The sequence below is a fragment of the Martes martes genome, assembly GCF_963455335.1.
Source record: "Martes martes genome assembly, chromosome: 15".
Lineage (NCBI taxonomy): Eukaryota > Metazoa > Chordata > Mammalia > Carnivora > Mustelidae > Martes > Martes martes.
In genome coordinates, this window is record NC_137903.1 from 26,279,832 (window position 1) to 26,305,045 (window position 25,214).

A 25,214-nucleotide genomic window follows, 5' to 3' on the forward strand; every position below is an offset into this window, starting at 1 on the left:
GTGAAGCACGGGGTGGCCCAACCAGGCCCCTGGCAAACCTCATAGCTCCAGAATTGCAACCCCTTGGGACTGTGTGGGACCCTGGGGCTCCTCTAGAGCAGATGCCCGAAGGCAGGAGCTGCAGACAGGGTCCCCGCCCCAAGCCAAGAGCATGAGTCTGTGTTCAGGATCCTGGATCCCAGCCGGGGACCCCCTGCCCCATTCTCTAAGTTCTCTTGCCAGCCTGCCTTTATTTCCTCATTGCAAAAAGGCAGAGCTGGAGTCAGTGTCCTTTCCAGGTCTATGTCCTGGGGCTCCGTGACCTTGAAATAGGCAGGCTTCCCCGTCTCCTGAGCTGTCCAATACGATAGTGTCATAGAGCGATTTATATTAAAATTGAAAATAAGTCGAATGTCACACTAGCTGTATTTCAAGTGCTGGGCAGTCACATGTAGCTAGCTAGTGGCCACTGTGCTGGACAGCACGGATATAGAACGTTTCCACTATCACAGAAGTTCCGGTGGGCAGCGCTGGATTCTGGACAGCAGTTATGATAGGGGCCTTGTGGTTGAGAGGTTCCTGAAGAGGCCAAAGGAACGACTTGGAGAAATAGAAGAAGGCCCCTTCTCTGTAGGCACTTTTCTGGATGGGGCTGAGAGAGTTCTCCCACCCGGGCTGAAGACCAGCGATCTTAGTTCCCATTCGTACACCCCCCCTCCACATGCATCACCCAATGTCACCTCTCCACCTAATACATGCGTTGGGCAGGGGGTGGGGGGGTGGGTTAGGATTTGTCTGGGGAGCTCCCTGCAGAGAAGGGCGAAGGGCCTCTGAGATGCAGCGGGGGACTCCTTTTCCAGCGGGGACCTGGGGCACAGGTGGGCGAGTTCAAGCCGACCTCTTGGTGGCAGCCAGATCTCCATCCACTAGGCTGGAACCGGGGCGCAGGAAGAGGCCTCCCCCGGCCCTGCCCCAGGCCGCCCAGGGAGAGCGGCCCGCGCCGATGCAAGGGGAAGGAGGCAGGCCATCGCGCGGGCTCAGAGGCCGGGGAGCGATCCCCGCGCTGCTGGGCCTGGGACCCGGGTGGGGGCGGGGCGGGCGGGGCGGGGCGATCCCAGGCCCCGCCCCCGGCGTCACGGCCTCCCCGAGGGCGTCACCCCCGCCCCGCGCTCCAGGTAGCGGCGGCCGCGGAGCCCGCGGCGGCCCGCGGGCCGGGGCGGGGGCGGGGCGGGGGCGTTCCCGGGCCCCCGCCCCGCGGCCCGCCGCCCGTGATGATGTCACAATCGCGGCGGGCCACGGCGTTCCCGGGTCGGCTTCGGGCGCCGATCGGAGCGGGCAGCGGGCTCCTGAGTCATGGACTTCCCCTGGCCCCTCCTCTACCACTCCCACCGCCGCGCCGGGCCCCCCCGCAGGGGCTAGCGCTCGCGCGGCGGTTCCGAGGGGGTGGGGCTGCTGGGAATGGCTGTGCCCCCTTCGGCTCCTCTGCCGTGCTCGCCCTTTTACCTGCGGCGGCAGGCGCCGTGCCCGCAGTGCTCATGGGGCATGGAGGAGAAGGCGGCGGCCAGCGCGGGCTGCCGGGAGCCGCCGGGCGCCCCGAGGGCCGCCGCCGTCCCTTGCTTCGGCATATCCGTGGACCAGGACGACATCCTCCCGGGCGCCCTGCGCCTCATCCAGGAGCTGCGGCCGCATTGGAAGCCCGAGCAAGTTCGGACCAAGGTAGCCGAGGGGGCGCGGGGCCGCGCCGGGGCCCTGTCGGGGCTGGAGCGGGGATGCGTGGACGTCTGTCCGTGCATCCTTCCGGGTGGCGGTCCCAGGGGTGCGCGGCCGCTGTGCAGGGCAGGGTTGCAATGGTGGTTTGGGTGTGTATTTTGCTCCATCTGTTCTGGTCCCCAAGCAGAGCCAGGCTCCCACCTTCCTCGGCCACCCACCCCCTCCCCTGGTCCCCACACCCCCCTCCTCCCGGGGGCTCGTGAGCAGCCCGGAGGTCCACCTGCCCACCGTCAGCATGCTGCGCGCGCGGGCCCCACCCCCTGTCGCCGCGCGCCGGTGCCCCTAGCCGCCCGAGGAGCGCGTGGCCGGCGCTGAAACCTGAGGAGGCAGGAACTTTTAAGGGAGCCCCCCACCTCCACACACACACACACACACACACACACATCCACACATCCCTGCCTTCTCTACCCCGTGGTGGGAGCAAAGTCTCCAGGCTCTGAGCCGGTCCCAAGAGCCACCGCGTGGAATTCCAGCTTAGCCCAGGGCCCCTGCGCCTGATGGAAACCCTCCCCGTCGCCCCAGGCTCAGGCTCTGCACCCCAACATAGGGGGGCCTCCTCATCCCCAGCTGGGCACATTCTCTGGGACACAGATGTGGGCAGAGCTTCCCACTGAGGAGCCTCGGGCAGACCCCCCAGCTGATCTGCATCCTCTAAAGGGTCTTCACCTGCTCACCCTCCCCTGCCAGCCCCTCTGGGAGCTGCTTGTGGAGGAAGAAGTCCGGAGCTGGGCACCTGCAGCTAGTTCTGGAGTGGCAGGGGCTCCCTGCTGCTGGGCCTTCGGGGTGGGGAGAGGCCAGTTTCCCCCACCCCAGTGCAGAGGCTGACAGACACCTCTTGGGGGAAAGATGGGTGGGTAGCATTTTTGAAATAAAAGACGCACTTCAGTTGTAAGACCCACAAGGCATTGAGCAGGTCTGAGGTTAATTTCAGCACTGATGGAACATGCTACGTGCCAGTCCTTCCCCTCTCTGGGCCTCAGTTTCCCCACCTAGAATTGGTTCAGATGTCCTCTAAAGCCTCCACTGGCTCTGTCACACCGTGTCCCATCAATTCCATGGTTCAGTCCTCCTTGTCACCATACCCAGAAAGTCTAGTCTGTTTCCCCCACCCCAGCCCATGGCCTCTTGTCTCTTCTGGTTTGGAACTCAGAGGCTCTAAGGAGCTCTGACCCCTAAAACCCTCGGCTGAGTTCCAGCCTCCGTAAACTCTGCACCACCCTGGCTGGATGGGGCGTGGGGTGCAGCAAAGAGCCCTGGGCCGGGCAGAGGGTGAGAGGCAGCTGGGTCAGGATGTACTTGTCCTGGGCAACTCCCGATCCTCCCTGGCCACAATCTGGTCCATAGAGATTTCTTTCAGGGATGGAGGGTAAGAAGCGGGGAGGGGGCTTCTCCCACCAAGGAGTGTGGAAATTCCTCTACTGCCAAATCCCATCTGCTAGAAGCGGACCCAGGAGAGGTGAGGGTGCCTGGGCTGAGGTTTTCTTCTAGAACTCAGTCTCTCCCAAGCACTGAGGAGGGTAAAGCATTAAGAACAGTGCTGAGCTCCCAAAGGATGGTGGGGCAGGGTTCTGCATGGTTGTGCTGGGCATGCAAATGAGCACCCCTTGCTGGAGGTGGGGAGCCATGGGCCAGAACAGAGACCCTGCCCCACACGCCCTTGTGCTCCCCCTCCCCATGCCAGCGCTTCACTGATGGCATCACCAACAAGCTGGTGGCCTGCTACGTGGAGGAGGACATGCGGGACTGCGTGCTGGTCCGGGTGTACGGGGAGCGCACTGAGCTGCTGGTGGACCGGGAGAATGAGGTCAGGAACTTCCAGCTGCTGCGAGCACATGGCTGCGCCCCCAAACTCTACTGCACCTTCCAGAATGGGCTGTGCTATGAGTACATGAGGGGCATGGCCCTGGGACCCGAGCACATCCGGGAGCCCCGGCTCTTCAGGTGAGAAGGTGGCCCGGGTTACCATTCATTTCCACGATTCCTCAAGCCTTGGCCAACTTCCTTGGCATAGAGTGGAGTCCGTGAATGAGTCATAAGGTCTGTGAACTTCCTGAAATTGCACGAAAATGTGTGTTTGTGTGTGTGCACGCGTTGCTCTGCAGAGAGGGGCCGTCGGTCTGTATGGATTTTCAGTGGCATCCGCTGGAAAGGTGACCTGCTTCTCAGGCAAGTGAGAATTTGGTGAACCTGGGACCAAAGGATCTGGTTCCCTAAATGCAGCAGGGCTCTGCTTCCTGGCTTCATGTCTCCGCCCTTTGCCCACCCCACGTCTGACCTGGAAACATCTTGAAGCCTTGGAAATGAAATCTGAGCCAAATCCCCAGAGCGCCCAGGATTTCCTGCCCCTCCCCTCCTGCCAGGAGCTCAGGCATGCTAGGAGAATGGGCCCTATCCAGGGGGAGCCTGGGTTTAGCAGCCCAGAGAGACACCGGCCCTCCCCCAGTCTGAGCTCCGTCCAGGTTCCCCGACAAAGTGGGAGCCCAGATTTGGGAAGCTGCCAAGGCTTCCTTCCCGAGGCTCACCAGAACCCATGATCCCCTGGGAGCCCCTCCCAATGCCTGGATGTGTAGCACCCAGGAAGCGGACTTAAACTTTAAGCACTGTGGTTGCCTCTGTGAGGTCTGGAAGGGGGAGAACTAAAGAGGAGCCCTTAGTGCCTTTTCTCTAACCGTTGTGGGCACGGAGGTCAGGCCCGCCCTCCTGTGCCACTGCTGCGTGCAGAGCCCTCTGGCCAAGCGAGGTCCCTAGGCAGGCCGAGGTTGACTCCTGATCCTGGACAGCAGTACAGGGGGCAGCCTGGGATCCTCCGGTTCAGTCCCATCCCCCCCCCTCCCCTGCCAAGGAGAAGGTGCTTTCCAGATACCCAGGTGAAACAGTAAAGGGTCATCTAGGGAGCAGACCAAGAAGTTTTTGCTTCCTCACCTGTTACCTAGTTAATCCCAAGTAAGTGCACCTGTCCCTATTTGTGGAGACAGATGGGCCCCCCAGGGACTTAGAAGGGACTCTGAGATGCCTTCCCTCTAGTGCTCCCTCTGGGGCTGGTCAGGCTCTGGGGTATTTATGTTGTATGTCGAGTTGTATGTCGTATCTGTGTGTGTGTGTCTTTGTCTGGAGTTAGGGGGACGTACAAACCTGTCCAGTGGTCTTCTCTGGCTCCTGCTGAGTGTCCTGCCTGGGAGCAGGCGGTCAGAGCAGGGTGGGGGCCCAGGGAACCGTGGGCTGGCTTCTCCCACACCACGCTGCTGGCGCTCCTTCAGTCTTGTGTAAATAAGCTCGAATACTGGCACGTTGTCCCTGGGTCACTCCCAGTGTCCGGCCACCTCTGGGAAGGTGGTGCCGATCCTTGTGCTCTCGTGGAAACAATTACCATCAGGAAGATTGAAGATGGTTGTGGGTTCGATAACAAGTTTACACTTGGGGGAGAGCCAGAAACTGGGATAGGTGTAGGAGGTAGGCTCTTCCCTGATGATTTTCCAAGGATAGCCTGTTATCTTTCTCAGGGGAAGGTGGATCTCTGAGGGAAAGGCGAGGAGGCGGCCTTGGGGAGCCACGGCCTCATGTTCCCCTGAACCCCACCTCCCAACCTCTGTGAGGCTTTGCAGCACAAAAATGCTGAGTGTTGAGGTTACTTCCATTGCTTTTTCAGACAACAGCCCTATTGATATTCAAGGAAACGCTCTGTTCATGCTCTAGTCGGAATCTTCCTTCGGGAAGGAAAGGCCTGGGTGTCAGGTCTCTTTCCTGGCGGGCTCCCTCCTGCTCCCGGGGCCTCTAGCCTCTGAAAGCACAGCCTTCTGCGCTCACTCTCTCGTGGCTGCCACGCCCCCTGCCCCCTCCGCCCTTCGGGAGGTGGGAGCCTGGGGGGGCTTCTGGAAGAGACCTTAGCCTGCCCTGCTATCCTGTTAGGTGATGGCCTGCCCCTTCCCAGGACCTGGCAAGGGGAGGGGTGTCCCTGGAACAGCTCAGTAACAAGGTTTCAAACAGCCAATGCCTTTGTTGTCTTTCCCAGTGATTATTATTCGAGCAACAGGCAGAGGCGAAGGAAGCTTGAATGTTGGAGGCTTGGCAGCCGGGTTGGGGGTGGGGCTCCAGAAGGGAGAGCTGGCAGAGGACTGGGGGAGCCCAGCTGGGATGCAGGGCCTCAGACGCTGGGGTCCTTATCAAGGCCCTCCCTCTCTGACCGGTCAGCCCTCCATCCGCCCCCGCCCTCTCCCAGCCCTCTTCCCCACCGCCCCCTCCTCCTCTCCCGGGACCTTGGATGATGTCCACAGGAGAACTTGAAAATAGAATGCTGGTTTGTTTTGCGTCCTTGGCACCCAGCCGCCAGCATCAACTCCCTGCGGCTGAGGAAAGGGCTGCCCTGGGCCAGCCTGCTTCCCTCCCCACCTTGGCCAGGCTGATAAGAGGCGGGCATTTCTTCCCAGCCAGGCATCACCACCCCCCTCATTCCCTCGGTGCCCTGCGGGCATGGATCAGAGTCCCCGGAGGGAGGAGGGCCACTGCCCCCATCCCCAGGTGATCCTTCTGTCCTCAGGGGCTGCTGTGGGTACACGACCTTGGGGTGGGGCAGGGTCACTGACCCGTGGCCAGTGGCCGGCAGCTTTGCCTTCCTGCTCCCTGAAGCAGCCCCAGCTATGGTTCTGGAAAAGTCGCTGCTGGGCTAGAGGCCTGACGTCATTTTCAGACCTTCCTCCCACAGGAGTGAGAGTCCCTCAAAGAGCTGTCCCACACTCAGCCCTCTGGCTGGCCCCAGTCGTCACCCTGTCCGAGCCTCTTCTGGTCAGGAGGGGCTGAGCTGGGATGGGCCTGCCCCACGCTGATCCTCTCCCCTTCCTGTTTTCTGTGTAGGCTAATCGCCCTAGAAATGGCAAAGATTCACACCATCCACGCCAACGGCAGCCTGCCCAAGCCCACCCTCTGGCACAAGATGCACAATTATTTCACCCTTGTGAAGAACGAGATCAACCCCAGGTACAAAGATCTGGGAGGGTTCAAGGCTGCCCCTGTCTCTGCTGCCTTCATGGGATCCCTCCTCCACTCACCCTTTGGGCTGCATCCTACCCCCACCCCCACCCCCCTGGAGGCTGAGGGGCTTAGGTCCTGACTGTTGAGTCTCCATCTCCAAGCAGAGCTGGGCTGATCGACCAAATCTCAGGAACTTGGGTCCACAGGTTTACGCCTGTGCGCTTGTGTCTCATTGAGTCTCTGGTTGTGGTAGAGACGAGGGTTGGGAACTGTGCCTCCCCCTTTACTTAAAGGAGACTGAAGCTCAGAGACTAGGCTTGACCCAGGATGTGGGGCTCATCGTGGGGCAGGGATCTGTTTCCTAGCGCGGGGCCCTTTTTACCTAAGCTGCTTTCTGAGCAACCAGAAGGGAGAGCCTGGCCCCTGAGAATGGGGTGAGGCCGAGTTCACAGTCAAAACTCAGCTTGTCAGTTGACAAGCCCTTGGGACATCAAGACTCTTGCTACTTGCCTAGACGCTCTTGTCCCCACATGCCCCTGGGGGCCCTGCTTCTCACCTTGTTCACACTGACAGCTTACCATTTCCTCACTGCCCTTTCCAAGGATTGGTACTCCACCCATCCCGACAGTGCCTTTCCCCAGGGAAGACCGGGCTCCCAGACATCGAGGCTCTCCAGCCAGCAACCTGAGAGTCCTTCTAGCCTTTGGCTGCCTGGCTCTCCCCAGCACAGCCTTGAGTGCTGGAGGAGGCATGGAGAGTTGGAGAGAAGAGTGTGTCACCCCTGCAGGGAAAGGCAGTAGTGAGTCTCTGATCCCTCCATGTACCCTGCTGGGTTGAACATCTCCCTTGTTCTAAAGGTTCATGGGAGTAGGGTATCTCCTTCCCTCCTCTAAGATGACAAGACAATAATTAACTCTATCCCAATCATGTGTCTCTATCACTCTCTCACACACACACACACACACAGACACGTGACTTTATCTGGATCTTCCCACTTAATGATTATCAAGCCGTGCTTTAGGACTATTTGTCCAGGATGGCCCACATTCAGACCTTCGATGCCAAATGTTATCTCTGGGACAAGGACTGCCTATCCCTTAGGGCTAAAACAGCACATGGAGAGCAGGACCCTGGGGTGTCTGAGTCAACAGGGCCCTCCTGTCGTGTAGCCCACCACTTTCATTTGGTAGATGGACGAACTGAGGTCCAGAGAAGGGATGGGACTTGCCCAAGGTCAGTGGCAGCTCAAGGGCTAGAGTCCAGTCCTTTGTACTATTACCATGTAACCTTCAGGGGTGACCTTGTTGGAAGTGGAATGGTCCTTGAAGAACTGACTGACCACCTTTGCTCTTGTCATACCTTTGACCTTGGCAAGTTGAGCTGTTTAACTTCTCAGAGCCTCTTTAAGGGACAGTGCCTGACCTAAATGACCTAAGCTGCCCCGAGTGGGGCAGTGATGAGCAGTCACCGGGACGAGATGCAACTCGGGAGCTCTAGTCACAGTCTAATACCACTGACTGAGTCAATCCTGCCTTTCACAAACATCAACAGGGATTTAAAACAATGAAAAATATGGACGTGACATTGGCCCTGCCCTCAAGGAGCTTAGGAACCATCTGGGTAAATAAGACCTGCCTTTGCATAGTGATAAAAGAAGGCAGGGTGAATAATGCATGTAGGGTGGGAGAACCAGGGCTGGTCTTCCTGGCAGAGGCAGGAGGGGCAGAGCTGGGAAGTGAGGCCGCTTGGGCCTGCAGAGACGGTGTGAACTCACTTGGCTCATGGGTGGCAAGTGGATGAGGGTGGCTGGAATGGGCCTTCGGGAGAGATTGGGAAGGGCTGTGGGTGATGGGGTGCAGAGGTGGGGTGGAACTAGACTGGGAGGACCCTTTGAAGCCAGGTTAAGGAGCCAACATTTTGTTTAGCAGACAGTGGGAAGTCACCGCGGGGGCCTCTGAGCCAGGCAGGGACCATGACTGTGGTTTAGGACGAAGGCTCTCTGGTGTTGTAAGGGACAGAGTCGGGTGGGATTTGGGGAAGTGGGGGTAGGGATTGGAGGTAGGGCGACCCACTCAGGAAGAATGAGCAAGATCCATGGGCAGCTTCATGGTGGTGGTGGGGGTGGGGGGTAGGTGGACAGTGGCAGGTGTGTCATGGACCCTATGGGAATAGATTTGGTGGCCTTGGTGTTTGGTTGGGCGTAGAGGGTGGGGGTGGTCCCTGCTTCGGGGGACCAGGAGGAGATGCAGATGGGTTGTGTGGTATCAGGGCAAAGGCGACGAGCCAGGAAGCTGGGACACTTAGTCTGCTGTGGGAGAAGGTACTTCTATCTGCCCCTATCCAGAGAGCTGTGGGGACATTTGGTAGGCAGCAGTGTTTTTTTCTTTTTCTTTTCTTTTTTTTTTTTTTTTAAGATTTTATTTATCTATTTGAGAGAGAAAGAGAGCACGAGTGGGGAGGAGGGTCAGAAGGAGAGGGAGAAGCAGATTCCCCACTGAGCAGGGAGCCCAACATGGGGCTCCATCCCAGGACCCTGGGATCACGACCCAACGGCAGACTCAACTGACTGAGCCACCCAGGTGCCCCAAGCAGCAGTGTTTTCATCAGGAACCTCCAGGCTTCCCTGGGATGGGGTGGGGGGACCCTGCACCCTCATTCTGCTGCCTCTGAGGGACTGGGGAGTAGGAGCAGCAGGCTGCCTGGGGTGTGACAGTTTCTGTGACGCGGTGGCGGTTACTATTCTACCAACCCCATAGCCTTGAGAAAGTCTAGTGGTGTCAGGGCTGAAGGTAGCAAAGCTGGCGGGCTTTCAAGTGGCCCGGGGCGGGAAGCAGGGCAGCTGAGGGAGGCTGCCCAGGGAGATAGAAGGCCTGGATGGCTCCTCCAGTAGCCATCTGCGTGGCCTTGGGGTTGGGTAAGGTGGGGGTCAGGCGGCGGTCAGGGCCTGGGCAGCACGTATCTTAGATGTCAAAGACGTGTTTTTCAGGCTGAGACCTGGGCAAACCAAAGGAGGCCTCCTAATTCTTATCTTTAGATGGTCTTGGACCAAGAAAAAAAAATCTTGAAGGGTATCTTCTTAAGGAGAGCCAAGACTGAAATGCGTTTATGTAGATCGGTCGACCCAGATACACTCCGGTGAGGTTAAAGGAAGGCGTCCCCCGATCAGCCCCGTCAGGCTCCCCCCCAGCTCAGAGCGGCCTGTGCAGAGCCTCTGAGGGGCACCGGGACCCTCAAAGTTCGGAGGTCTGGCTTGATTTTGCATCCGTGGACAGGCTGAGGGCCGCTTCCCTTAGGTGAGGGGGAAGAGGGTTCAGCTGTGCAAGAAACATCTGGAAGCCGGAAGGCCTCTGTCTTCCTTGAGCCTCTATTTCCTTGACAACTTGGACTAGAGGCCTCAGATCCTCTTCAGCTTTGACGGTCTCAAAGCCTGGGAGGGAGACTGCCGCTCAGCCTTTCCCGGGGGGATGGGGGGACGCCTTAGTCGCTGAATGCTCTTTGCCACATTTTGGCCTCCAGGCCGTGTGACGAGGGGACGGGGCATCCTTTGGGAGGATGGGGAGGACGGATCTCACGCTCATCCTCCCACACATACTCGGGCTGCCCCGGGTGAGAAAGCAAACAGGAGCTACATGGAGACAGAACAGGAGATAAAACCCCAGCCTCCTCCCCTCCACCCATTGGTGGTTCTGGATTTTAAGGGCTGTGCTAACTGTTTGGCTTTTCAGTGTACACAGGCCTGTGTGCTTCCTGGGGACCAAAGTTCAGAGCGTCCCAGCACAGTGTGCCCTCAACAGCCTCCACATGGCCTCTGCTCCCAGCACGGAGGGACCCATTCATTCATTCATTCATTCATTCCTCAACACAGGTTTCTTTCAGCAGCGAGGCCTTAGGTACCATGGGAAGCAGTAGGGCAGAAAGAGGAGTGGCCTCTGTCATCTGTGTTCCTGCATGCAAGTTGCCCATGCATGTGTGGTCTGGGACAAGGACACACATGCTCCTAGGTCAGGATGCAGGGGACAAGTCACTCACTGGGGAGCTACAGAGCAAGTGCTCGACTGAAAGTCCTTAATATTCCTTTGGTCTTGGAGGAGTGAGCCCAAGAAGCAGTTTGTTTGCTTCCTTCAGTGGGCCTGAGTGGTCTCTCTGTGAGATGAGAAGTTAGCCTTTATGAGCTCTCTGGGCCTTTCCACCTGTGACACCAGCTGCTGGAGGAGGAGGGGGACGGACCAAGAGTGTCTATGCTCCAGCCCCTCTGCAGGGCACTGTGAGGCCTCCCCAGTCTTGTTTTAGAGAGCACACCTCTGCCCTCGTTCTCCTCTGGAACAGCTGAGTGCAGACAGGCATTGTCCCCTCCCGTCCTTCCTGTGCCACCTTCCCCGCCCTCTCACAAAGTAGCAGGGACACTGTTGGATCAGGGATGTATGTGCTTTGCAAAAGGCTTTTACACCCGTGTTTGAATAAGCTGCTTAGAGTAACTGCAGGAAGTCAGGAGATCAGGACGTCTTAGTGCCAAACAACAAAGGTGAGGGTCTAAAGGGCGGCCCATTTGGCCAGGGGTCCCCTGCAGGAACAGGTAGCGACAGGCCCAGCGCCTGTCTTACTGTCAGCCCTCCCCCTCACCAGTCTCCTTTCTTGCCGCTCCCCAGCCTTTCCGTAGATGTCCCCAAGGTGGAGGTATTGGAGCAGGAGCTGTCCTGGCTGAAGGAGCACCTGTCGCAGCTGGACTCCCCTGTGGTGTTCTGTCACAACGACCTGCTTTGCAAGAACATCATCTACGACAGCACCAAAGGTATGCCTGCCCTGGCTCTGGCTGGGCCGCAGCTGGGCGGCACCCTGGCGATTGGTGGCCTTCGGGCTGCCGTTGCTCAGACCAGCCCTGGGGTGAGCAAAAGGCGACCTTCCGGTTTAGGTCTCAAGTTAACTTAAGAAAAGGGAGAAGGAAATAAATTTCCACTTGGAAGAGATCTATGCCGTGGTCTGTGGAGGTCCTCAGTGTGAGGCCACCTGAGCCATCCCCCCTGCTGCAATATTTTGGGCTTCTGAGGACGTCTGGGGTGGCCCGGGCCCTCCTAGGGACAGAACCTTTCTGTGTGCCTCATGAGCGCTCCACCCCTGGGGAGCCCTGACCTTTACCTCTGGTCCCCAGCCACGCGGAGGACAGATGTCTTGAGTACCCACCTGTGTGCGGACAGCTGGGGGGCAGGGGGACAAACGAACAGCCTCCAGGGCACCCCCAGGGAGGGTGGGTTGGGCTGGGTTGCCGCCACTGGGGCATTCTGGTCTGTGGGGACTTGACCGGGCCCCGTTTCCCTCTCCCACCCTCATCGCCGCTCTCTTCTCTCACAGGCCACGTGCGGTTCATTGACTATGAGTACGCCGGCTACAACTACCAAGCTTTTGACATTGGCAACCATTTCAACGAGTTTGCAGGTGAGAAGGGTATTGTTATTTGTCTCGGTCCAAGATACTTTCTCGTGCCAGGTCCGGGGTGAGGATGGGGGCGGGGGTCTGCCCTCGCTCGGGGAAGGCGTGACAGCTCATCCTCCGAAATCTCACAGCTCAGGGAGGGGAGGCACAGCCTGCCATGAGGGGGCTCCAAGGCTCATGGGTGAGGCCGGACCCGCACACAGAGCAGACCCCTGCCAGCCCATCGGGCAGTTGGGTACTCATCAGGACAATGTCCCCTCCCTAGGATCCCGGGCTTGGCATGTGAGTTAGAAAAAGACCCCGGGGGCCTGGCCGGCTCAGTCGGTAGAACATGTGGCTCTTGATCTTGGGGTTATGAGTTCAAGCCCCACATCGGGTGATTACTTTAGAAAATTAAAAAATTTTAAGAAAAAGCCCCCTTCCTCTACCCCTGGTAGACGGGCTGGCATGGGCCAAGCACAGCCTCTGCCTATCCCTTTGGTCAGGCTGCCTTCTGCCCAGCACTGCCTGCATGATCATAAGGGTCCTGCGTGCAGAGAAGGAGCAGAACAAGCTCGTGCCCCGAGGAGAATCTCTGTGGAACTCGTTAAAAGCATACACTCTGCAACTTGACTGTCTGTGTTCAAACCCTGGCTTTGAGGCTTACTAGCTGTGTGACCCTGGGGCTGGTTACTTACCTTCTCTGGGCCTCTGGAAAGTGGAGGTATTAACTGTACCTACTTCTTCTCATCAGCATGAGCTCCACACACAAGAGGAGCACATGCTAAGCCTCCTACTGGTGTTCACTGGTACTTGGCAGGGAAGCTTTCTGGTAGCTAAGGAGGCCGGCAGTTGGATGAGGGGTGTCTGGCTGTGCTGGCCAGTTGAGGAAAGGCCCAGGCCGTACAATGGCAGCATTTGTGTGAAAGAAGCCAGGCAGGTTTTTCCGGCTTGAGAGCTTCATTGTTAAAGGATCTGATGGGCCCAGAGAGGCAACTCAGGGATGGAGTTGGACACTGGGGTTGGAGGGACATCGAGTAGTGTGGGGTGCTCAGGGGAATGGGGCCAGCTCCTGGGGCGCAGGACAGGTGAGGCACACCCAGTCCAGCTGTCAAGCTACCACGTACCTGTCCCAGCCTCGGCCACTCTCCAGCCTAAGCCTGGCCAATTGTGTCCCTTTGAGAAGCCCAGGTGACTGGGTCTGTCAAGCACTCATTGTACCTGAGAGTGTGACTTCCCAGGATGGCCACCAGTGGCATCTAAGAACCCAAGGGACAGTGGGGCCTCAGCTGGGCAGGGCCCTGGGCCTGTGGGCGCTCAGCTGCCAGACCCGCTGGCCTTTCCAGATTGCATTGTGCTCTCAGGTTGTAAAGGAAGGAGACCCGGAGCTGGGGAGGGAGCACTCCTGCCTGGGTTCTTGGGAGCAGGGAGACCCAGTGCTGGGAGGCAGTAGGTGAGCGTTCCATCCCTGACCTCCCCTCTCCCTGGCTGCCTGGGAGCAGCTCCTGCTCTCTGGGGGTTTCTACACCTGCACCAGAGGATTCTTTCTCAGCCATCCTCTTGGGACCCCAGGAGATGGAGTGTGTTTCTCCAGAAGTGAGGGGAGCTTGGGAAGAACAGGGAGGAAAAGAGAAGAAACCATGGGCAGGGCGGCCCTGCTTCTGTCTTAAGTGAACTGCACCTCTCTGTCCCAGCTCGAAGGCCAGCCTCTGCCACTGGGCCAGGGATGTGGCTGGGGTACGTTGGGCAGGCTGGCAGCTCGAGGACTCAAGGGCAGGACCAGAAGGAATGGAAGCCACCCAGTCCAGGGTTCCAAGCCTGGCTGCATTTCTGAGTCATCTGGAGATTTGGACAGGGGGCTAGAGGTGCCTGGGAACTTCTTACCAAGCTCCCTGGGTGATGTTTTGAAGGAGCCAGCTCAACACTGGTTCAGGAGGCAGAGACCCACGCTTCTAGATGGGAGACTCTGGCCTGTGGGTGGGAAGGCCTTGTGCGGGGCTCACTGGTCTGCATCCCATCGAAGAGGCGGCCCCAGGCGGGGTGCTGTGGCCAAGCACCTCCCGTGGGCCATAGTTGCTCTGAAGGGCACAGGGGTACAGCGATGCTGTCTTAGGGGTCCCTGTCACACCGTGACAGACCGTGTCAGACCATGCCTCGCCCTGCAACCAGTCTGCCTCGGCTTTCCTCCATCCCACGGAAAGCAGCACCCCCAGCTCCCCACACTGGATAAGTTTGGTGGTAGAGAGAATGTACTCCTAGGCACAGCCCCACAGGACGCACACAAAGGTTTCGAGGGGAACAGGGGATACCGGTGAGCTGGAGGAGTCCACCCGCCCCCCCGCCCCAGGTGGGCCCACCTCTCAGCCACTGCCGTGTGGCCGCTTCCCCCTCAGGTGTGAACGAGGTGGATTACTGCCGCTACCCCAGCCGGGAGACCCAGTTGCAGTGGCTGCACTACTACCTACAGGCACAGAAGGGCATGGCCGTGACCCCCAGGGAGGTGGAGAGGCTCTACGTGCAAGTCAACAAGTTCGCCTTGGTAAGTGCCTTCGCAGGAGTGGGGTGGTGCGGCGGGGAGGGAAGGACCCACCCCCAGCTCCTCAGACAGCCCAGGGCAAAGGAAGCAGAGGTCAGGGTGAGAGGTGAGGTCCTGAGACCCCAGCCCCCGCTCCTGAACCCCCACCCTGGAAGTGAGGTCTGGGAAGAGTCCTCTTGGGCATCCCCAGAATATGGAGGTGCCCTCTTCCCTGCATTTCCCTATCCAAGTCTCTCCTTCCTAGGGAAAGACTTTGAAAAAAAGAGCCCAGCTTCCTGTTTTAGCAGTTCTCTCCTTTGGACAAGTAATTCTCTCTAGTGTCTAACTTTAGCCTTTCATGCTGCAGTTAAATGCATCTCATTTTTTTTAAGCCTTTGGAGGAGATAAAGAATGTCAGTTTCAATCCTCCTTGTTAACGACCGCCACTGACTCAACTGCATATAAGTCTCTCCCATCACGCACTTCCTGCTCAAATTACCGAGCTGTCAGTTCTCGATTTGGAGTGCCATTCATCCAGGGTACCTGGTTCATGGCCAGTCTCCTCCGGTGTGTGCCCAGGGGATTGCTAACTAGTCTTATTACCGTCAGCCTCGCAGAAGCAAGACGACAGGTCCACTGCCCTCAATTTCACAATACGGCATGGAGCTTACGTAGAATCTTTACTTACCTGTCATTTTGGATTACCTCTCCTGTTTTCCTCATTGGCACAAAACTGATTTCCTACCAGGTTCTTCTTCTTAACTGTTCCACTTAGACCTGCATCTTGCTAAATGTTTTCATGTCATCACTGACACTTTGCTAATTTGTCTATATGCCCCCTGAAGTCCTGAAAAGTGGAGGTAGGTGCTATGTAGCCAAGCCCTGACTCGGGCTAGTCATGATGTCACCACTGTTTGCTCAGGGACAGCTGGGAGCAGGCTCTGGATTCTTGAGCCTGGGGTTGTCTGGTCCTGAGGGCTCCTCTGGTCAAGGGGGGAGCAGTTCAAGGCTTAGAGCCCAGACTCAGGGCCTCGTGCTGTCACACCTACACTCCTTTCCCAACCCAGCCCACCTCCAGACAGAAGAGGGAAAGGGGGTGGAGGATGTCAGTTAAGGGGATCCTCCTGATGGGACTGGGCAGGGGTTCATCTCATCCTGGGGCCTTGGTCTTGAAGGCCCCAGGAGACTCCCCTGGACAGGGGAGATGCCAGGAATGGAGCTATGCTTAGCGTTAGAAGCACCATCCCTCGGACCCCTACCTGGGGCAGGTAGAGCTCCGCTTTTTTCTCAAGGGAGTGAAGCCCCCAAACGCTGACCAGTGACTTGACCAGTGACTGGCTCCGTGGGGTTCCTGACAGGAGTGGTTGCCTTGCTGACCTACTCTGGTCCCTTTCCAGGCATCTCACTTCTTCTGGGCACTCTGGGCCCTCATCCAGAACCAGTTCTCCACCATCGACTTTGACTTCCTCAGGTGAGTGCAGAGGGCGAGTTGGGGCGGTGGGGAGTGGGGGGAAAGGAGTAGCTCAAGCCAAGGGTGTGGGGGCAAAGGACAGTCCAGAGACAACATCCAAAGTCCCTTCTTCTGCTCTGCTAACTTGTCCCCATTCCAGCCACCCCATATCCAGTGGGGTCACCACTCTAGGGGAAACACCCGAGCCCAGAGCACCACGCTGAAAGTAGGCACAAGTTCTCGAACCTTCCCCTCATGCTTCATAGCAGATTCGCTTTCCCTCCTACATCTTACAACCTAGTTCACTGCCCCCAGCTCTGCAGCCACTGGTCTTAGCCATGGAGCCTGGTGGTGAAAGAAGTGTTCGTTTTATGGCAGAGGGGACAGAGGTCTTCCGGAGCGCAGAAGTGACTCTCAGGCCACTCAGGTGGTTTAGCACTTACTGCCTGGGGTATCGGGCCCAGCTCCTCCTCCAGTGAGGTACTAGGGTTGACCCCGGGTCCGTACTCGAGTACTGACTCCTGGCTCCATCATCTCAGGTACACAGGGCCTCAAGGACCAGGAATCATGTGGTCTAGCCTTTCTCCATTCTGGTCTCGTCTTGTTGCCCTGTCCGCCCCCAACCCACCCACCCTCAGCTGGGAAGGAGACACTACCCTGACTTCACAATGTTCACAGCGACTGGAGAAAAGGCCAAAGACACAGCTGAGATCTCCCCTCACACTTAGGATGGCTGTTTATCAAATAAACAGAAAACCAGCATCGGGAAGGATGTAGAAAATCGGAACCCTTGGCCGCTGCTGGCGGGAACATAAAAGGGCACAGCTGCTGGGGAAAACAATACCGAGCTCCCTCAAAAATTTAAAAATAGAATTCCTGGGCCATCCAGCATTCTCACCACTGGGTGCGCAGCCAGAGTCGAAAGCAGGGGGTCAGAGATAGAGGTGCGAACCGATGTCGACAGCCTTGATCACAAGAGCCCAGAGGCGGGAGCAACCCCACGTCCATGAGGGCTGACTGGGGAAACAAAGGTGGTCTCCACACACGAGGCAGTATTACTCAGCCTTTTAAAGAGAGAAAACCAGGTCACGTGCTAGAACATGGGACCTCTGAGGACCTGCTAAGCGGAAGCCAGTCACAAACAGACCATCACTGTAGGATTCCACTTATGTAACTGAGTTAGTCAAGTTCTGTGAACTTGACTGGTTGGCTCAGTCAGTACAGCCTGTGACTCTTGACCTCGGGGTCAGGAGTTTGAGCCCCACATGTGGTGTGGTTACTTAATTTAAAAAAAAAAAAACTAGAGTGGTTTTTGCCAAGTGCTGGGGGGGTGGGGAGATATGGGAAGTTGCTGTTTAATGGGTACAGAGTTTGTTTTGCCAACTGAAAAAGTCTTAGAGGGCTGTTTATAAAGATGTAAGTGTACTTTACACTGTTGAACTGGGGGGAAAAAAAATGGGGGAAAGGGCTGCTCCAGTCTAATCTAAGAAAAATAAAATAGTTGGAAGTTAAGAAAAAAAAAAAAAACAAGCAAACAAACATCCGCCTGCCCCAGGGTGGAGCTGGTGAAACTTGCTCACGGCGTGAGTCCCCCCCCCCCCCCCCCCCCCCGGGCGGGCCCACCTGGCCTGCCTTCTCAGCCAGGCTCCCTTGCTCTCCCTCCCGCAGGTACGCAGTGATCCGGTTCCATCAGTACTTCAAGGTGAAGCCTCAAGTGTCAGCCTTGGAGATGCCAAAGTGACCAGCTTCCCCATCTCTCCCTTACCCACCTGCCCGGCCAGACCCGTTCTCCGGGGCTCGGTCCTGCTCTGGGGTCCTCCCCCTTGGACAAGGTGGGAGAGGGGACAGGTGGGTGTCCAGGGGGAAGGCCCCACCCCTGCTGCCAGCCCCCGTCCCCACCCCATGGATGTTGCTGGAGACCACGTTCTTTTGTTTGGAGGGGCTGATAGGACCCAGCTCTGGGGGTCCCCTTCACCATGCCAGATTTGGGGGTGGGGGGTGGGGAAGTGCCTGCAGTCAGCCAGGGCCTGGACCACAACCACCCCTGGGAAGCCCAGTATTCCTGGCCTTAGGCCACGCTGGAATCGGGGCTGCCTTAGATGTGTCTTCGACCTTCCTGGCTTGGGGAAAGGGGGAGGTGGGAGGGCTCCTTTCTACCTCCAGTGCCCTGAGCCTCCAGCCCATCTCCCCCTGCACGCCCCACGTGGGAGGTGCTGATGAGCCCAAACCAGCATCATGCCAACTCTGACAGATGGATGTACATATCTGGGGGGAATGATCTAGAACTAGGGTTAACGGCACCCCCAAAGCCACCTCATCTGAGATCCCCTCCCTTTCTCCAAGCCAGATCCAATCAAACCGCCCCTTCCCAAACCTCTGCCCCGGGGACCTGTGTTCCCCTCCCCTCCCCTTTTTGCTCTGTGCTTGTGTTCTGTCCCTCTGCCACCTGCTGGGAGGGAAGGCAAGGGAGTGGTGCCCTCCTGGGCCTCCAGAGCCGAGCTCTGCTTTGTGCTTGGCCAGAGTGGGGTGGCCACCGTGGGCAGCAGCTTCCCACCTTGTTTCCTCCCCTGCCCTCCAGGCCCTCATTTCCAAGGATTTGTCTCTCCCTCTTCACCTTTTGTCCTGAGGTTGGCTCAAAGACTTCCCGCTAGGAAATGAGTAGTGGGAGTCAAGGGGCTGGGGCTAGGGACTTCGGGGTTTGCCGGGCGGCCAAGAGCCTGGGTAGGAGGGGTCGTGAAGGTGCTGAGCTGCCGGTCCTGGTCCCCGACTCTCTCGAAGGCCTCCTCCACCTCTGCCCTCACAGCCTCCAGGCTCTGGCCTAGAAAAGTGATTCATTTGTAAATTATCATGGTTTTCTGCATTAAAATGGCCATTTCTGGACCACTCTGTGTCTGAGTGCCGATGGTGAGGATTTGACTTTGACATAGAGGGTATAATGGACTAGTTCTCCCACAGTGGGGGGTAGGGGTGGCTGCACCCGCTTCTCCAGGGTTCCCTGGGGCTGTACTCTTCCTCCCCCACCCTCCGCACCTGGCTCATGAGGCCTGTGCTCCTGGTCCGGGATAGGCCTGGGCACAGCTAGTGCTTTCACCACTCTCTGCCTCTGCCCATCCTGCTAGAATAAGGGGAGTCCAGGACACTGCTACTGGGGAAGGGAGCCCAACTGCGGCTCTGCCAGGTGGTAACTGGGCAAGAGACCCTGGGGGAAGGCACTCAGGATTTCTTCCTGCCCCGGGTCTGGCTCCTAGCTGTTGAGGGGGAGGGGGTGCTGCTCTGCTAGAGAGCAGGCAAGGATGATTTCTGGAACGAATCTGTTAACTTTCTCAGAAGGCCAGAGGGAAGCTCAAAGGAGAGCCAGGGTACCCCCGTTGGCGGCCTGGGCTGCTACCGCTGCGCCGCCTCCAGGGCCCGCCAGAAGGTACCCAGTACCCTGAAGAGCGGGGAGAGCAGTGGCCGCCTGCCAGGTAGACTCCGGCTGTTTGGCTTTTGCCGGCAAAAGTACCGGATGCCATGGCAACCGCTGGAGCAGAGCTAGACCCAGCAGCTGGGGCCTTCAAGGTCACGGTGATCCAGTGTGGCCAGGGGGGGCCCCCCCGGGGTAGCTGTACCGAGCCCAGGAAGGGTACGGGAGAGGATGTAGAGGGGGGGCGCCTGGCCTAGTGATGGTGCCAGGGCTGGGCAGGCAGGGCCCCTCCAGGGTACCATGGGGTCAGGTGCTCGTGGGCAGGGCCTTCTCGTGGACTAAAGGGCAGTGCCCACCCTCCTTGTTCCTCTCAGATCCACCTCTGGAGCTGAGGGCAGAAATAACCACTGCGAAGGCAGCTTCGTTTCCAGCCTCCTGGGGCCTTGATGTCACAGCGTTGGAGACAGTGTTGCAGTGGTGAGCAGGGAATGGCTGGGACAGGGCCCCCCAGGTACCATCCTGTGCCCCTACGGCCCCCCGCCACCACCTGCACCCAAGGAGCGAACCTGCAGGCACCACCCCATTGCCTTTGAGAAAACATCCTCATTCCTCCAGAGCTCCAGGGGGAGGGGACAGGTGGGGGCAGGGTGGGGGGAGGGGTAGTTTAGGACACCCCTCCCCCTCAAAGCTTGGAGTCCTATCTCTCCTTTCACTGCCACCCCAGACTAACCAGCTCCCCTCACCCCTGCTCCAAGCACCAGGCCTCAGCAACTCCGCGGGGAAGGGGGGGGCAGAAGGGGAGGGTGCGTGGGCTCTACAGGAGCTCTAGCCAAAGCACACCAGGGCAGAGGTTCATCTCTGCTGGGGTCTGAAGCTCAGCCTTTGCAGGAGGCACAGAGAGGGCAGAGAATGCCCCAGGCTTCCCGGAAAGGACCAGGACCTTCTGTTCCTGGCCTCATCGCCTACGTGACCCTATCCTGCCTCTCCCAGGGCAGAAGGGGTAGGGCTCCAGGGCACCAACCAACAGTCCTCATGGAGGGCACTGTCCATCCTGGAAGGATCCAGAGTATGTGATTCCATGAGGGCAGGACAAGGGTTCCTAGAGTGGGAGGGAGAATGGTTTTGGCCCCAGTCTCCCGAGGCCACAGAGGAAGTGAGAGGAACTCAGGACTGGCAGGGGATGAGGGTGAGCCTGGCTGGGAGTGTCCTGACAGACGGCCCTGATTTGGTTAGAAACACAGTGTGGGAGGTAGTGGAGTCTGGTGGAAGACGTCAGTGCCAAGTTAAAGTGAGCAATGCTCCCCATGACCACGAGAGGGCAGGCGCTGCAGTCAGCCTCGCTCATCTTCCCAAGGACCACCTGCGTCTTTCCCTGGGGGGTCAGGGAGGCTGGGCTGTGCTTGTAAGTCCACCTGAGCTAAGAGGAGAAGCTCTGGGAGTGTGGCTAGGAGCAAAGGCCAGCAGCCAGGACTTAGTAATTCCTGGGGGAGTCTTCACTCCCGAGACCCTGGAATGAAGCACACCTAACTTCTCTCACCGCCACCCTCTCCTATCTCCCCGGTTAAGAACACACAACCTCTATTAATCTGACCCAGGTCTCACTCTTCCACTAGAATTACCCTTCAGCTTTGCTGCCCCCATTCCACACAATGGGATTGATGTCTGATAAAAAGTTGGTCTTTTTATTGATAGTTGTTAACAAGCACTTTGAGAGTTTTGGTTTGTCATCAGCCCTTTTAAGTCTAATGGGCTGTTATTTCTCTTAGTGCCTTACGTGTTTGAAATCCTCATTCAAAACAAAGGTCACAGAGCCCTGGAGCACATCACTGGCAACCCTGCTTCATTAGTATCCTGGAGGGCTCCTAAATGGACTGGGGCATGCATGGGAGCCCTTTCCTGGGAGAAGGGTCCACTGCTTTCATTAGGTTTTCATGGGGCTCCTTCTCCAAAAGGAGGTAAGGACTACGGATAAGGCTTAACCTCGGATGAAACCCAGAGGGGAGACCTGACACCCGCCTCCCCCGCCAAGGCCACGGGGCCACAGTGGCCTCCTGACTGCTTATGGTGCTCTCCCTGCTGCCTCCCTTCTTAGGACCGGGGTAGACCAATGTGTGGGGAAGTCTAGCTTACCTCCTGGAGGCAGGGGCAGCGTCTTCTTCGGGGTGCAGGCTGCTCTCTGGGAGGCATCTCTCCCTCCAAAGGCTTGGCCTGGGCTTCACTAGGCTCAGAGGTTGGCTCCCAGATCCCACACCCGAAGTTCTGGGGAGTTGCCACAAGGGGGCAGTGGTGCCTGGGCTAGCAGCCCAGTTAGAGGACTTGTGGCTCCGGGCCAGCCTCCCAGGTCCCCCACTCACAAGGACCAGATTCTGAAATGGTCTGTCTTTATTATGCCAACAGAAAACAAAAAAATTCCCCAAGTGTAAACAGGAGAAAGGTGCTGGTTAAGTTACTCATCATTATCTTATTATTAACAAAATAAAGCACTATCTATGTTTATAGTCATAAAAAAAGAAACAGCCTGGAGAGAAGTTGGGCTGAAGGGAAGGGAGGGGGCGAGGAAGAGAAGGTGACTGGGGGAGGGGGTTGGCACAGACACCACAACTGCCTCTGTGGGGCTTGGGGTTCCCTTCCCACCCTGACCCAAAGGCTGTTCTGGATCTTTGGAGTCAGGTGCCAGTGCGGTTTTTCTTAGGGAAACAACTTGTCCCTGTGAGCAGGAGCTGAGGCAACTTCCCCAGTGAGTGAGGGAGGGGAAAGGAGCAGGCAGGTGGGAGGGGCAGTCTTCCCCCTCACCAGCCCGAGAACGGGGAGCCCCCTCCCACTGCCCACTCACCAGCTGCCATGAGGAGCAGCCCTGGTTTTCCAGGGCTTCCGTCAACTGTCAGGAAGGAGGGGGGCGCCATCAATCCTATTCCCAACTCCCGGCACTCAGGCCGGGACCAGGGACTGGGGCACTAAGACCCCTTGGAGGCTGAGCACATTCCCATGTTGCTCGGAGCTAAAAATGGCTCTGTGGGAACCAGCCGGCAGGAGAGAGGCAGGGAGGGAATGAAGGGACAGGCAGGGGGAGATCAGGGCGGCTGGTGGGCCCTGGGGCTGACCAGCGGGGTCCAAAGGGCAGAGGCAGACCCCAAGAAAGGGAGAAAAGCACAGCCCTGCAGAGAAATGAGGACAGAAACATACACAGGACACACAGAACCTGAGACACCCAGACTGACAAAGAGGTAGCAATTTGGGGACAGTGAAGCACGCAGAGGCCCCCAGAGAAGCAAGAGTGGCATCGAGAGACAAACCCACAGGAACCTAGCAACGGTGCCTGGCACGGAGCAGGCGCTCAGTAAATCCCTTGTGCAATGAGTGAACAGATGGAAACACGCGTGTGCGCACACCTACACATACACGCGCGCGCATCAACACAGCAGCCAGAGGCACCACAGGCTTGGCAGAAGATCAAGACAGCGAAGGACAGCCAGACCTTTTTGCACAAAGTACAAAGTGATCCTGGGATAGAGGAGCAATCTGGGAAGGGGGGCAGGGTGTGTGATGGGGGAGGGTGTTGGTCCTATAGGGGCTGGTCCAGCCAGGACTAGAATGGAAACAAAGCATGTGGCCCCAGGGGGACAGGTCTGGAGCTGCCACACCTCTGGAGTGAGGAGACCCGCAGGAGGGGAGGGTCCTACAGTGTCCGCTGGCCATGAGCCCTGGGGGCCGAGGCGCTCAGCCCCAGAGCACCCTATAGGTCCTGCCCAGCAAGGCCAGCAGCTCCTTGGGCACGGCCGCAGGGGTGGTGGGGAGGGCATTTCCCCCCAGGAGGCTATCTACAAGTGCACAGCTGTGCCCCTCTCCCCAGCAGGCCCAAGTCCAAGTACCAACAGAGTCCAGGCCGGCTGGCTGCACCCATGGGCTGAGGGCCAGGTCTTCCCAGGGCGGGGGAGGAGGCCAGGCCCACCCATCGCGCTAGGATCAGTCTGTGAGCACCACCAGCTCCCCGTCGCTCTTCTCCTCGCCCTCCGAGTCCTCGTCCTCGCTGTACCGGTACAGCTCACCCTCCGCCACCGAGTGCCTGTCTTCCGTGGCCTCACCCTCCTCCCTGAGGCTGCAGGTGTTGACGATGACAGGCATGTTGGGGTCCAGGCTCCGGGGCACGTAGTGCTCCACCAGGGGCTGAGCCAAGGGCATGCCTGCCACCCGCGGGTACAGGACGTCAGGGGAGCTCATCTGCAGCTGGCTGGCCTGGGGGCTACAGGGCAGAGAAGAGGCACGTTTCGAGGGATCCTCACTTTGCACCCCCTAACAGCCCCCACCACCTGAGCCACTTTGGGGCGTGCCCTCCCTCCCCACCACGGTGCTTTCAGCTCTTTCTTGCCCCCAGGGCTGGCCTCCCCACGGCCACATTCATGGTCAGCCACAGACTGGCACACACCTGTGGTCTCAGGGCCCGAGCGTGCTCCCCGGATACTCTCAGCAAATCATGTACAAATCCGGCATTTGGCAGTTAGACTTAAATGCCCGGGGGTGGGGGGTGAGGGGTGGGGAGTTGTGTTTCCATTCACAAGACTCCATGAAGGTACTTGCTTCTGTCAAGTCAGGCACTCCCTGTACAGTATCAGCTTTGTTTTTAGGAGCCCTGAATTTTTTCATGGAGCTTGTGATTCACATGCATGTTTTCCTCCAGGTACACGTGGACAGCCCCTCCCAGCCAGGAACAAAAGCTATCTCCTACACCCCTGCAGCCCCACAGGGTGGGCGCAGGGAGACCTACACGATGCCCACGCACACGCGCGCTCCAGGCCAACAGACCGGAGCCCCACACCAGCCCTCGCAGCGCAGGGACGTGGGACTCACGGAGTCACGTAGCTCTGGCGGGCGTCCTGGCGCCGCGTCCTCATCAGGGCCTTGTACTCGCCCACCCGGAGCCGCTTGCCCTCCACGATGCACGTGCGCTTGGGCCGCGGCTTGTACTTGTAGTCGGGGTACTTTTCCAGGTGCTGGCGGCTCAGCCTCGCCTGCTCCTCGTAGTACGGCTGCTTCTCTTGGTTGGTCATGGACTTCCAGCGGGAGCCTGGCCCAGCCCCCGGGGCGGGCCGTCAGTGCAGGGCTCCGCCCACCCTCCCCAACCTCCCAGGAGCCCCGACACTTGGGTCCCCAAGTGAGTCCACAAGGCGATCTATGCGCCAGCATTTAGCAAGAACCTGGCCCAACACAGGTGCTCCTTGAGTCCGAGGAGCAAATGAATGAATGAATGAAGCTGGCATGTGTACTGGTGTCTATACACCCAGCACTCACATCCCCAACTACCGAGCAACTTCTGGGAGGCCTCTGGTCTGCATGATTTGCATAAACAAAACAGTCAACCCCAGGCCACCAACAACAGACAATCTCCTGGCCCCCTGCTTAAGACAAAACACTTTGTCAAATGTCTTGGTTGACAAGACATGGGGGGCTCTGTCTTGAAGACAACGGGTGACTTCTAGCCCCACCTGCCCTCCATCCCTCCTTGACCTCCAGTCAGGACCTAGAATTTTAAAAAAACCTTTCTACTGGGGCAGTGGCTGGCTCAGTCAGGAGAGCATCTGACTCTCGGTTGGGAGTTTGAGCCCCATCTTGGGTGTAGAGATTTAATTAAAACTTTTGTAAAAATTATTGATTATATATATATTATTAAAAGACCTTTCTAATGATAGCCCAGAAACACCAGTCCTTCCTGTTTCCTGCCAGAGCCAGAG

At 58.1% G+C, this 25,214-nt stretch overlaps 2 protein-coding genes across 7 annotated transcripts in view; one reads left to right on the plus strand and one right to left on the minus strand.

The window, feature by feature from the left end:
• The first annotated feature begins 1,257 nt into the window (after positions 1 to 1,257).
• Positions 1,258 to 25,171, plus strand: ETNK2 (ethanolamine kinase 2). 3 transcript variants are annotated; one of them, XR_013967992.1, is made up of 10 exons: positions 1,258 to 1,695; positions 3,431 to 3,690; positions 6,598 to 6,720; positions 11,361 to 11,503; positions 12,061 to 12,144; positions 14,514 to 14,659; positions 16,033 to 16,106; positions 17,754 to 17,933; positions 19,863 to 19,965; positions 24,164 to 25,171. XR_013967992.1 is itself a non-coding variant. In XM_080824118.1 (8 exons), exons 1-8 carry the CDS (start codon positions 1,438 to 1,440, stop codon positions 17,824 to 17,826), a joined length of 1,161 nt encoding a protein of 386 aa, XP_080680244.1. In that variant the 5' UTR covers positions 1,258 to 1,437; the 3' UTR covers positions 17,827 to 18,965. The 3 variants fall into 3 exon arrangements, 1 of the variants encoding a protein (XP_080680244.1); XR_013967993.1 differs by lacking the exon at positions 24,164 to 25,171 and adding an exon at positions 21,255 to 22,198; XM_080824118.1 differs by lacking the exons at positions 19,863 to 19,965; positions 24,164 to 25,171 and having other exon boundaries at positions 17,754 to 18,965.
• Positions 21,853 to 25,214, minus strand: part of SOX13 (SRY-box transcription factor 13) — a 45,385-nt gene continuing 42,023 nt past the window's right edge. For all 4 annotated transcript variants that reach the window (XM_080824116.1, XM_080824114.1, XM_080824115.1 and 1 more), the window contains 2 exons: positions 24,334 to 24,550; positions 21,853 to 23,728 (listed from right to left, as the gene is read on the minus strand). In XM_080824116.1, coding sequence (XP_080680242.1) covers positions 23,452 to 23,728; positions 24,334 to 24,550 — 494 coding nt within the window. In that variant the 3' untranslated portion in view covers positions 21,853 to 23,451. The remainder of the gene's footprint in view (positions 23,729 to 24,333; positions 24,551 to 25,214) is intronic.